Source organism: Nuphar pumila, chromosome 1, assembly GCF_984573655.1.
Source record: "Nuphar pumila chromosome 1, dmNupPumi1.hap1.1, whole genome shotgun sequence".
Lineage (NCBI taxonomy): Eukaryota > Viridiplantae > Streptophyta > Magnoliopsida > Nymphaeales > Nymphaeaceae > Nuphar > Nuphar pumila.
The window spans coordinates 35,440,648-35,452,772 of NC_143249.1; the positions used below are offsets into that span (position 1 = coordinate 35,440,648).

Sequence of the window (12,125 nt, forward strand, 5' to 3'; positions counted from 1 at the left end):
ATTGGCATAGAACTCGTCAGAAGAGCCATTGTACCTATTGCAAAAAACTGGGACACATGCGAGACAAATGTTGGGATCTCTACGGAAAACCGAATCGTGACAAGGGTACAAAATCCGATGCTGCCAATGTTGTCAGCATGGATGATCTAGCCAAATTCTTCCAGCAGATCAGCAAAGCCCATCTTACTAGCAACAAATCCACCACCGGAGATACTCCTACAGATAATCATCTTGCCTTACTATCCAGTAGAAGTGATCAAAGTTGGATCATCGATACAGGGGCCACGAACCATATGACAGGAAAATTACAACTTCTCTCTAACGTACATTTTGATTAAAAAAACCCGGTTTTTATAGCCGATGAGACATCCATTCCTGTCCAAGGTGAGGGAACTACATCTTTTTTCCAAAATGGTAAATCAACTGCTCTGTATGTGCCAAAATTTCCCTCAAGCCTAATGTCAGTTAGTCGTATTACAAAGGATTATCAGTGTCTTGCTATTTTTTCACCTAAGGATGTAGTTTTTCAGGACATGAAGACGAAGAAGATGATTGGTAAAGGGGTTGAACGGGATGGTCTTTATGTGTTAGACACGGCTATGCACGGATTGATAGCTCGACAAAGCAAGGAAGAAGCAGCAGGTTATGGCATGCTCGTTTAGGACACCCGTCTAATCCAGTTTTGATGAAATTATTTTCTGATTTACTTCCTCTTTCTCATGCTTCTGATGCTTGTGAATTTTCAAAATCATCTAAACTTCCGTTTAAAGTTTCCAACACTAGAAGTGATGATGTGTTTGATCTTGTGCACACGGATGTGTGGGGGCCAGCACCAAGCGTGTCCCATGAAGGATACAAGTACTATGTTACATTCATAGATGATAAGTCAAGAGTCACATGGATATATTTTTTGAAGCAAAAAAATGAAGTCTCAAAAATCTTTCAAGTCTTTTATAAAATGGTTTACAGACAATATGGGCGAAAAATCAAGGTGGTTAGATCCGACAATGGGGGAGAGTATGTGAACGAATCTATGAGAAACTTCATGGATGAACAAGGCATCGTTCCCCAAAACTCGTGTTCCGGCACTCCTCAGCAGAACGGTGTGGCTGAGCGAAAAAATTGACATCTGCTTAATGTGGCTCGTGCTCTCATGTTTCATATGCACGTTCCATCTATTTTTTGGGTTGAAGCCATAAGTGTTGCTTGTTACATTATAAACAGACTCCCTAGTAGAACTCTTCAAAATACTATTCTCTTGAAGACCCTTCTCAACAAAGATATCTCTATGTCCCACATGCGTGTTTTTGGGTGCAAGGTTTTTGTTCATGTTCAAGAGAGACATAGGAGTAAATTTGAAAAGAGAGCCATCAAATGTGTTTTTTTGGGATACTCCAATATAAAGAAGGGTTATAAGTGTTTTAATCCTGAGAATCGCAGCATGTTTATCTCTCGAGATGTAAAGTTTTTTGAAACTGAGCCTTTCTTTAGTTCTTCCATGGACATGAGCCAGGGGGAGACTGATCATTCTCTCACTCTTCCCTGTCTGTCATGGTGTGATGACATCTCTTCTTCTAAAAAACCTGTACCTCAAAACTCAAGTGACTCATCTGAACCTGGAACCTCTTCAGATCAAACTGAGATCAATGAAGCTTCCATATTGGAAGGAAGCAACCAGAATGCCAGGCGTTCTGCGAGGATCACTCGCCCCCCCACACGACTTCAAGATTACTATACCTACTTGGCTACCAATACAACTGCCCATTCCATTGAAACCTGTTTTGACCTCGACCGTCTAAACCCCTCCTACTTATCATTCTTGGCCAAAACCTATCAACATCATGAACCGACTACCTATGAAGAGGCTCAACTTGATCCAAGGTGGAGAAAAGCTATGAACGAAGAGTTAGAGGCTCTAACCAAAAACAATACATGGGAACTCACAAAGCTTCCAGTGGGGGAGAAAGCAGTAGGATGTCGATGGGTCTACAAGATTAAATATCACAACGATGGAACCATTGAGAGATTCAAAGCTCGGCTCGTTGCCAAAGGGTATACTTAGGTGGAAGGAATAAACTATTCTGAAACCTTTGCTCCAGTTGCTAAAATGAGCTCCATAAGAACATTGTTGTCTGTTGCAGCAAATAAAAACTGGAAACTATTCCAATTGGATGTCAAAAATGCTTTTCTGCACGGAGACTTGGAGGAAATCGTTTACATGAAACTACCTCCAGGATATGAGCAAAAGGAAGAAATGGCATGCAGACTTAAAAAGGCCATTTATGGATTGAAACAATCCCCAAGAGCATGGTTTTCTAAACTAAGCGAGGCTCTCCAGGAACTGAATTTCAAAAAGTGCACTTCCGACTACTCGATGTTTGTTGCAAAAAGAAAGTCTGGTATAACTATACTGATAGTGTATGTTGATGACATTATTCTTACAGGAGATGCTATTCCTTTTATGCAGGAGGTTAAAAACTTTCTCCATCGCAGGTTTGAGATCAAAGACCTTGGAAAACTTCGATATTTTCTGGGAATAGAGATTGCCCACTCCAAAGAAGGCATCTTCTTATGTCAAAGAAAATATGCTTTGGATCTTCTAAAAGAAACCGGATTTCTCGGATCCAAACCAGCCGATACTCCCATGGATCCCTATCACAAGCTGCGCACAGATGAAGGAGAGGCTCTGGATGAAATTTCAGTCTTTCAACAACTAGTTGGAAGACTTATTTATCTTACTGTTACTCGCTCAGACATTTGTTATGCTGTTAATGTCATCAGTCAATTTATGCATTGCCCAAGCACCACTCACCTTGATGCTGCCCATAGAATTCTGAAATACATAAAGAGTACTCCTGGCAAGGGAATCTTGTTGACAAGAAATGACCACTCCAAAATTCTGGGATGTGCAGATGCTGATTGGGCAGAAGACCCAAATGATAGGAAGTCTACATCAGGATATTGTGTGTTTGTTGGAGGAAATCTAGTCACTTGGAAAAGCAAAAAACAAACTGTTGTGGCAAGATCAAGTGCAGAAGCTGAATACAAAGCTATGGCTCTATGCACATGTGAGTTGGTTTGGATGAAAATTTTTCTTAAGGACATTGGCATTGAAAGTAATGATCCAATGGAACTTCAGTGCGACAACCAAGCTGCTATATATATTGGTGCTAATCCTGTGTTTCACGAAAGAACGAAACTTATAGAAGTCGATTGTCACTTTGTTCGTGAAAAGGTTCAACAAAAGGAGATTGTTACTACTCATGTGAGCAGCGAAGATGAAGCTGCTTATATTTTCACCAAGGCATTGGCTCGTGAAAAGCATCAAATGAATATGTGCAAGTTGGGTCTCATAGATATTAGCAGACCAACTTGAGGGGGAGTGTTATCGGATGTGCTATAGGTATTCCAACTATAGCAAGTTTATCTCCTCTAGATAAGCATTATCATCATACCCAGCTGTGTATTCTCCTTCTGTAGGCCATCTTTTTTGTTAAGTTGTTACGGCTGTTATCTTTGCCCTTATCACCTCATTGTGTGAGGAGCTTATATAAGCTTGTAATGGCTACAACAAAATTATCGGAATAAAAGCCAGTCCTGTTCTCCTCGTGGATGTAGGTCGTCAATGACCGAACCACATAACTTTTGTTCCTTCCTTGTTTGCAAACAGATAGCTCCTAATGGAATTGAACCTGACATAGTGAGATAGTGTGGCTCAATTGATCCAGCTGTCACATTCAAACCGTGAAAAATAAACTTGTAGAAGACAGATTGATGCCCCCAAAGCAGAAAAAAATATACAATAAAATCTCCAAGAAGTAATTTGTGAATTTGAGATCCATGGAATGATATTTTAAAGGTTCATTTGTTAATACAATAACATGAAAGAGGTCCAAAATTATTATTGTACATCCAGAGGAGTGACAGTGGTAGACAATAAAACAAAGCAGACGACCTCTGTTCTCATCTTTCCTTGGATTTGATACACGTTTGCTGTTTAGATAGGATTGACACCTGTAATCTCACCTAAGATTGGATTTCATACAAGGACACGACATATCTAGAACAAATATATCATAGCATCTTGGTCGATCTAAACATCCACCAACCATTTGATGCACAAGTCTGATTCATTGACAGGATCAACCAAGAATAGATATATCTAAAAAGATTGTGATGCTCAGGTTTCCCTTGTTAATCAGAGACATGTCTGCATTGTCCTTAATGAAGTAAGTTTCATATTATGGCACAGACAGATAAATGCAATCGTGGTAGCGAAGAAACAAAAATAGAGAAGGGTTGGTAAACTACAACGTAGAAAGCAATTCATAAGCATGTTGTCTCCTAAACACTGAAACAAAGATTTTGTTAGCTGCTACAGAGCATCAACAAGCCTATCTTAATTACAAAATTCCGTGTACACCAAGACTTCCTTCTCATATGCACAGACATCTTTTGACAATAATGAAGACATTTCTCAGAATACACTATTTTATATTACAGGGGTTGAGCACTTTTCATGAAAGTAAGTAGATATTGCTACATCGATGGCATGCTTAATTTGTCACCACATCGATCTATGGACTCCAGTCATATCTCTAGCTTTGGTGCACTAATTTTGATTTTAAAAGTATGAACTTCTTCAACCTACACTCCATATATTACAAAGGGTAGCTCCACACTTTTCAGAAAGTATAAGAAATGATGATATGCTCATTCTTGATCCTGCACAGTTAAAAAGATCAATAGGTTTTAGTGGTATCCTCATAGTGGCACATCCAAAGAAAAAACCAATAGATTAATTCTATCTTCATAATGGCACATTCAAAATTTACCCTTCATCACATAAAGAAGAAGATGCAGCCTGTGGTACACCCTTGTGTATGGAACAAAGTATAAAACAACCAGTATCTAATGATAAGCTGTTTGTCACCCTTTTATCCCTATATCTGCTAAATGACCACTCTAAAGAACCTAATAAAACTATTCAGGTAAATAAATATCTAACCCTTATAAAAGTTGAAAACTAACACTATTTTCCACCCTCCAGTAACTATCACAGTCTTTTCGTTCATAGCACATGAAATATACAAAATAGGACCTATTATTAGTGGAAAACGTTCAACTTCCAAAATCACAATTTGCTTAGGAAGCCATTCAATACAGTCGGTCCAATCATGGATATAGAAATTCAGACAGAAATCAAGTATCGCATCAACCACCTTCACAATACAACAGTGTGATAGATACCTCCTCAGATCCTTTACACATAAACACTTTGTGGCTCTTACTTTTTCTTTTCAGTCATGCAAATTCAAAGCAAACCAAGAACAATTTTGGAGCCAAAAGGGCCTTTCTTTTGAAGATGGCTAAATAGGAAGACTGACATAGTCATAAGTCTCCATGAATATAATCATTTAATTGCAATTTTCCAATTTTCAGCTCTATAATTTGGTTCATACTTCTCCAACCAATCAAGACATTGCCACATCTTTTTACATAGAAAGAAACAGGAGTCCATTTCATAGCAATAAAATGCAGTATTTAAAGAAGTGGCATTTTTCTTGCACAAGCTATTGAACAAAAATATGATACCTAGTGTGAACAAACATATATGGCTTCCATTTTTTTCAGGTTTTCCATCATTAATCACAGGGAAGAAGGCAACACACACATCATTGTGTTGGTCAGGTCCCAATGCCTACTAAACCTTGAAATTGAAGAACTGATGCACAACAACCAAGGACATGTATGCCCATTTTTTCATGCTATCATATTCATAAACTATTCGAATTAGGTTGACAAAAGAGGGGCATAGAATTTGTTTGGCTCAACACACACATCATTGTGTTGGTCAGGTTCCAATGCCTACTAAACCTTGAAATTGAAGAACTAATGCACAACAACCAAGGACATGTATGCCCATTTTTTCATGCTATCATATTCATAAACTATTCGAATTAGGTTGACAAAAGAGGGTCATAGAATTTGTTGGGCTTGAGCTAGCGGATTTGTTTGACCAGCAGGAATATCAGTCAATATAATGCCACATGCTCCCTTTCTAGATAAAGAGAATTTGACATATCAGTCCGCTTGGACATAATAAAGGTTTTGCACATCCATGAATGATCTACTGGAACAAAGTAAGAGGATACCTTCTTTTTTTACTCTTATTATTTTTCTAAACAGTTATATAAGTATAAAATAAATGATTCAATAAATAAATTAAATATAAATCAACTGCATCCAAAGAAGGAAAGGTGATACCATGACACTGCCGCATAAACAATTAAATAGTGCATAGATGACAACAAGAATACTTATGTTGGTGAAAATTGTCATAAAAGATTGGTAGAAAATACCCGATCAGATTTCAATTTTGGCGATTGTGATGAAAAGAATTGGAGGAGTTCAAAGAATTTTGATTGCCCATAATCAGCAACTGCTTGCAGGTAAAGGACTGCCACATGTCCAGCTTTTGTCTTCAACTCCAGCACATTGTGGTCAATATCCCACTCATGCTTTGCTATGTATGGCAGCAAGATGGTATCATACACATAAGATGCTCCCTGCAACCAGTCACAAGTCAACAGAGAAGAAGAAAAACAAATGATTCTCTACAAAACAAGAACTCGACCTGCTATTTAATCTAAAAGCAGCTATATCACAAAGCTTACCATTGTCTTTGGATGCCACAAATAAACAAAGAATGCCAGTTTGAATTCATCATACATTGGCAACCTACAAAGTCATATTTAAAAGAAAAGTCAGCGATAATTCATCTATGCACCCAGAAAATACCAATTTCTTCTCTATCATAAACTGACGAATGCACTAATAATGCAGTTTCTGAAAGACAAATAACACCAAAATGATTCCTAAAATCTATTAAAGACAAACAACATTGACTACGTGATCCCTAAACTTATTGTTTGATTGATGAAATAATAAATTGTTGGAAAATACTTCACGCAGTGAGTAATGATGAGGCAACTGAGCCTGAACCAGATGTGCTAGGAGGCATGTGTTATCCTCCTTATCTTTCAAACTATAGTTGTCTCACTTAGGATCAAGTCCTTAGTGCAATGTGTATCTATGCAAGTAGGCTCCCATGGATATAACCACACTCTCACCTTCTTGCGAAGATCAGACCATCGTCCAGAACTAGGTGAGATCGAGTAACTCGACACAGACCACCTTGAAAAGCCTCTTGACTATGTAAGTTAACCTAAGGCTCAGCTTGGGTAGCCATAATGGGCCTGGGCCATAAAAACCCCATAAAAAGGCATTCAAGGTGTCCAAACGGCTAGCCATAATGGGCCCGGGCCATAAAGGCCCAAATGGCTAGCCAAGGAAGGGTGCCAAAAAATGGACAAATGAGTAGATCTAGGTCTAAAATGATCCTCTTGAGGTCAAGACCGTCCAAACATGGGTCAAAAGTTAATGGTCAAAGAGAAGGGCAGCTCATGGACCGTTTGACCATAAATGCACAAAGGTTGAGTCCAGGTCGAAAAACAAATGCAAATTGATTATGACTGGGTCAAGGTCTATTAATGGGTCGGTCAACGGTCAGTTTTAAATTTGGAGATTAAATCCATCCCAATTACTAAAAAGTTTGGTTCCAAACCAAACCAAACTAAAACCCGAATCTAAATCCAAATCCAAATCCAAATCCAAGGTGATTATGACCGGATCAAGGTCCATTAATAGGAATTAAAATCGCTACGATAACATCATATTGTCAGCTTCTAGTCCAGTTAAGCATTCAGAAGTTAAATTTGGGAAGGGAAAGGACTTTCCTGAATCTCTGAAATCATTTTGAACATGGTTTAGAATTATAGCAATTTCAAAATCACGATAACAATTTATTTAAAAAAAAATCACAACAATGTAGTTTTCTCTTAGAAGCATCTAATACAGAACAATGGACGATAAGTTACACAGTCAAAACCAAGACGAGAAAAACAGGAATCTAAGGATAGCAGTTACCATGAAACAAGAATGCTTCCAACACCTTCAAAAGCTGTCAAAAGAGCGACTATGATCCTGAAAAAACATGTGAACACGGAAAATATTTACAATCTGAAAAAGTGCTTGAAGTAAAATTTTAAGGTAGCTTGCATTCAAATATAAAATTCTATATTCAGATACATGGAACCAGTTTTTCCATGCAACTATGCGTACAACCTAGAAGAGAAATTCCAATTCCAAAAAATCCATGCAATAAAAAAACTCAGAAAACAAAGCCTCGTGTTCGTGCTCCCTGAAAGTCCCACTAAGATAGAGCCCCATGTATTAAGGGGAAGTTTGTGAGTTCGAATTACTCGTAGTTTAATTGACCATGAGCATAATATGATCGTATAAACCATAAAGTGCGTCCGCCATCTCCCTAGGACCCATGTTTTTAGTGTTTGTCACTTAATTTGTCAGTTTTCAGACCACTCCGGAGTATTTTAATCCAAGACCAAAAAATGTTGTTCGAATTCAAAACAGGGTACATTGGATCCGTATTAGAGTTTTTAAAGTATTTTTAAATATAAAATTTCATGTTACTAAACCAAATCTAAATATTTAATTTTCTGGTTTATATGGTTTGTATAAAAACTGTAGTGTACCAAGTCTGGAGAAATTATCTAGGTTTTAACATTTTGCATGTTTGGTGGGTTATTCGAAAATCTTGATTCTTGGAGTTTTTGTGGCTGCCAATAAATTGTGACATGCCAAGCTCCTCAAGCACTAAATCCACAAAAGATGCCTCTTGAATCGCCCATTGTAAGGGTACAAGTAGCACTGACAGCCCCCCACATAAAGCCTCAAGAGATCAAAAGAAGGGCAATTGTAAACATGACAAGAGGGGATACTAGGGTTGGGCATCCCTAGGGGATTCCCTACTTTTCACAAAAGAAACATGAAGGTTCTTGGGTATAGACTACTTTTAAACTACTCGCATGCTTATTTTCTTAACAAACAAGTAATAATCAACCAAAGGGGGATGTCAACGGTTCAGATTTAGGTTAGGTTGGATGCCCACCATAACCTAAATATATTTAATCGGATTTGGTAGAGTTTAATAATCATATTAAGGGACGTTCGGTTGGATCGTTCAGAATCGCTTTCTCAGTTCTAATAGCCTGAAATCTCATGTTCAACAGGCAACCCGTGAGATTTCAATCAGAATGATTTGAAATCATTCTGATTCTAAATCCCGTCGAGTTGAGGCACCCAAATGATTAAGAGTTTTATATCTGAATCTGAATCCAAAAGATATCTAAATCCAAACACATGTCCAGTTAGGTATTTAAGCTAATCGGATCTGGATCTGGATCTATTTCCCTCGTTTACTTCTATTTTTTTATGTTTTTCATGTTAATATATATTTTAGCTTTCCCCTCACTCCACTCATTTCCCTCTTATTTCCTTCATGTTTTTTTTTTCACTTCTCACACTTCCACAATCACTTTTAAAACAAATTCTGCCTCACGCTTTATGCTACATTTTAGCACTCGTTTCTCTGAGTCCGGATAGGGTGCAATATGATTACACGAAAATTGTGCATTAAGCACCTGATCGCCCTCCATCAGGTCTTGGGCCTCACACCTGACTGGCCTGTCCCCGAGATGGAGGGTGATCAGGTGCTTAATGCACAAATATTTGTGCAATCGCACCCGATCTTTTCACAGTTTCTCTGCTTTGGCTTCACACATCACTTCCTGCATCCATTTCGCATCCTAGTAACTATGGGTCTTTTATCATTTACCCATGCCCAGGGAGATCAAACTCCTTAAAAGTAAGATGCAAATGAACTAATTCAGTAGGACCTCTGATCCAAATCCGACACATTATTCTAAGATATGGTTATGCAAATAAAATCTGATTGTATATTCATTGGGATTCAAACTCACATGATAGGATTTTTTGGAATTCAGACTTGGATTAGGATCTGTATTCTTTTAGAGTCTGCATTTGGATCTGGATCAAATCTATCCATTCACACTTTTAAATGTAAAATCCGTATTTCTCTTTTTATCCAGATCCAGTATTATAACTTAAATTCAAATATGGATTCAACTCTACAACATAGCATCAATTTCATGTCTGGATCCAAAATGGTGCTCGCTGGCTTGCTCGCATGGGTGTTGATGCTTTGGATTTAGGTTGGATACCAACCGAATAAAAATCTATTTAGCAGATTCAGTAGAGTAAATAGCATCTAATTAATAACCACTTCCTGTCCCAATCCGTTTAGGCAATACCTAATTAGGTCAGATTCAGTAATCCATACATCTAAACCCAATCTCACCCAATATTTGAACCAAGGGGTTTGGCATGGTGGGATGGGGCCAAGACCGTGTGAGGGATGGTCTAGGTTCAAATCCCATGGGCATCGCCCCCTGCATAAGCTGAAGCTTGGTGACTCTTTGGGGGTCGAGGGTAAGCCCTCTGAGTTTTAAGCTGACATGGATAGAGACCGTAAGTACGACAGTCTCTGTGCCTAGAGCGGTTTCTCCAAGTAAAAAAAAAATAGGACTAGTATTTGGATTTTCCATGACCGGGCCTGAACCCAACCTTTTGCACCCATACGGCCAGCCATAACTCGAGAAAGTGAGACTGAGGGATGAAGGGCATGAAACCGGGATGGAGGCGGGGATGAAGGTTAAAATTTATCTCTGTGCGGGGATGGAGGCAGGAATGGGCTTACGCTTTTCCCCGCCCCAATCCCTGCCTCACCGCGCCCCGGCCCCAATCCTTCAAGGGATGACTATAGACCAAAGGGAAACAGGGCCCCGCCCCACCGCGCCCCCTACCTAATCCTTCAAGGGATGTCTATAGACCAAGGGAAACAGGGCCCCGCCCCACCGCGCCCCCTACCTAATCTTTCAAGGGATGTCTATAGACCAAGGGAAAACCGGGCTCCGCCCCACCCCCATTTGAACCAGGAATGAAGGACATGAAATGGGGATGGTGGCGGGGGTGGAGGTTAAAATCCATCCCTGTGTGGGGATGGAGGTTCAAATTTTGAAACGGGGCGGGGGTGGAGACTTTGTCCCCCGCCCCCACCCCGGTCCCATCCCTAGACTTCCCAGCCCTTTTGGTGTAATCCAGGGACCCTGAGGTCCCTTCCCCAGAAAACGAGATTCCAGTTGAAGAAATCAACAAATGAACTGGAAAACTAACCATCCCTAACGACAGCAGTTGTCGTCATATCTCGCTATATTCCATTACCACGGAGGTGTACGTGGGCCCCACTCTGAACGTATCTCACGCTTCCCACGTGAGATGTGCGGCGGGGGTTGAATATCACCCACAAATCGGTTATATATAATATGACCATAACTGCCCTCATTCCTAACGTTCTATCTCCAGTTCCCCACCCGCCAAAGAGAAAAACTAAGGCGTCTCAACAAACCCACAGAAATAACAAAAAGAAAAAAGAAAAAAATGCTCATCAAAAGCACGAAAAAAAAAGCAAAAGAAAAAAGGATTCGAATCGAGAAAAAAAATCAAATCATCAGAAAAATTGAAAAATTAAAGGAAAAAGAAGAGTTGCTTAGAGATTACCAATATTGGCACCAAAACCTCAAGCTGTCGATCTGGACCCGGTTCTTCTCGACCGTTTTGAAGCATTCGAAAGCAGGATAAACGTATCCGAGAAGCAACCTGTACATGAGATCAAATTACTCAACTAATCAGATCGTTAATCAGATGATAATAACTCTAAACTCAGAACGGATTAAAACTAAAGCAAAACTCGAGAATTCAAGGAAGAGACTCACGTGAGGCTCCCGGTGGCGAAATCTCCCAGCATTTTCGCCTCCCTCTGAATCCCTAATGCTTCGAATTACGCTCTCAGAGAGAGAGAGAGAGAGAGAGAGAGAGAGAGAGAGAGAGAGAGAGCAAACGAAGAGTTACTTTCGGAAAAGATTTGAAATTCTCCTGCCAGAAACGGCGAGCAAAGGAGGAGGTTCGGCCTCAACTGTCCGATTGGGTATTCCGGCGACCGGAAGGAGCGATCTACAGCCGGGAAATTGACGGAGTTCTTCGTCTCCGATGACGGGAAACTTTGTACATGGAAGGCACGAAGAGCTCGACGTGATCATTTATAAATGTCGAGTTGCGACGTCGAA

At 39.6% G+C, this 12,125-nt stretch overlaps 1 protein-coding gene across 1 annotated transcript; it reads right to left on the reverse strand.

Annotated features, from left to right (window-relative positions):
• Nucleotides 1-4,299: 4,299 nt before the first annotated feature.
• On the reverse strand, nt 4,300-11,915 carry LOC149848671 (putative HVA22-like protein g). Its single transcript, XM_089996819.1, has 6 exons — nt 11,775-11,915; nt 11,560-11,658; nt 7,990-8,046; nt 6,678-6,741; nt 6,363-6,569; nt 4,300-4,725 (listed from the first exon to the last, which is right to left on the reverse strand). Exons 1-6 carry the CDS (start codon nt 11,804-11,806, stop codon nt 4,714-4,716), a joined length of 471 nt encoding a protein of 156 aa, XP_089852945.1. The 5' UTR covers nt 11,807-11,915; the 3' UTR covers nt 4,300-4,713.
• Between the last annotated feature and the right edge of the window lie 210 nt (nt 11,916-12,125).

Excerpts from the sequence above, each read along its gene's own strand:
- LOC149848671 (XM_089996819.1), bottom strand. The coding sequence starts at position 11,806 with ATGCTGGGAGATTTCGCCACCGGGAGCCTCAC. Across the intron at positions 6,742-7,989 it reads GGAAGCATTCTTGTTTCATG|GTTGCCAATGTATGATGAAT; the intron begins GTAACTGCTATC and ends ATGACTTTGTAG. Across the intron at positions 6,570-6,677 it reads TGTGGCATCCAAAGACAATG|GGAGCATCTTATGTGTATGA; the intron begins GTAAGCTTTGTG and ends GACTGGTTGCAG.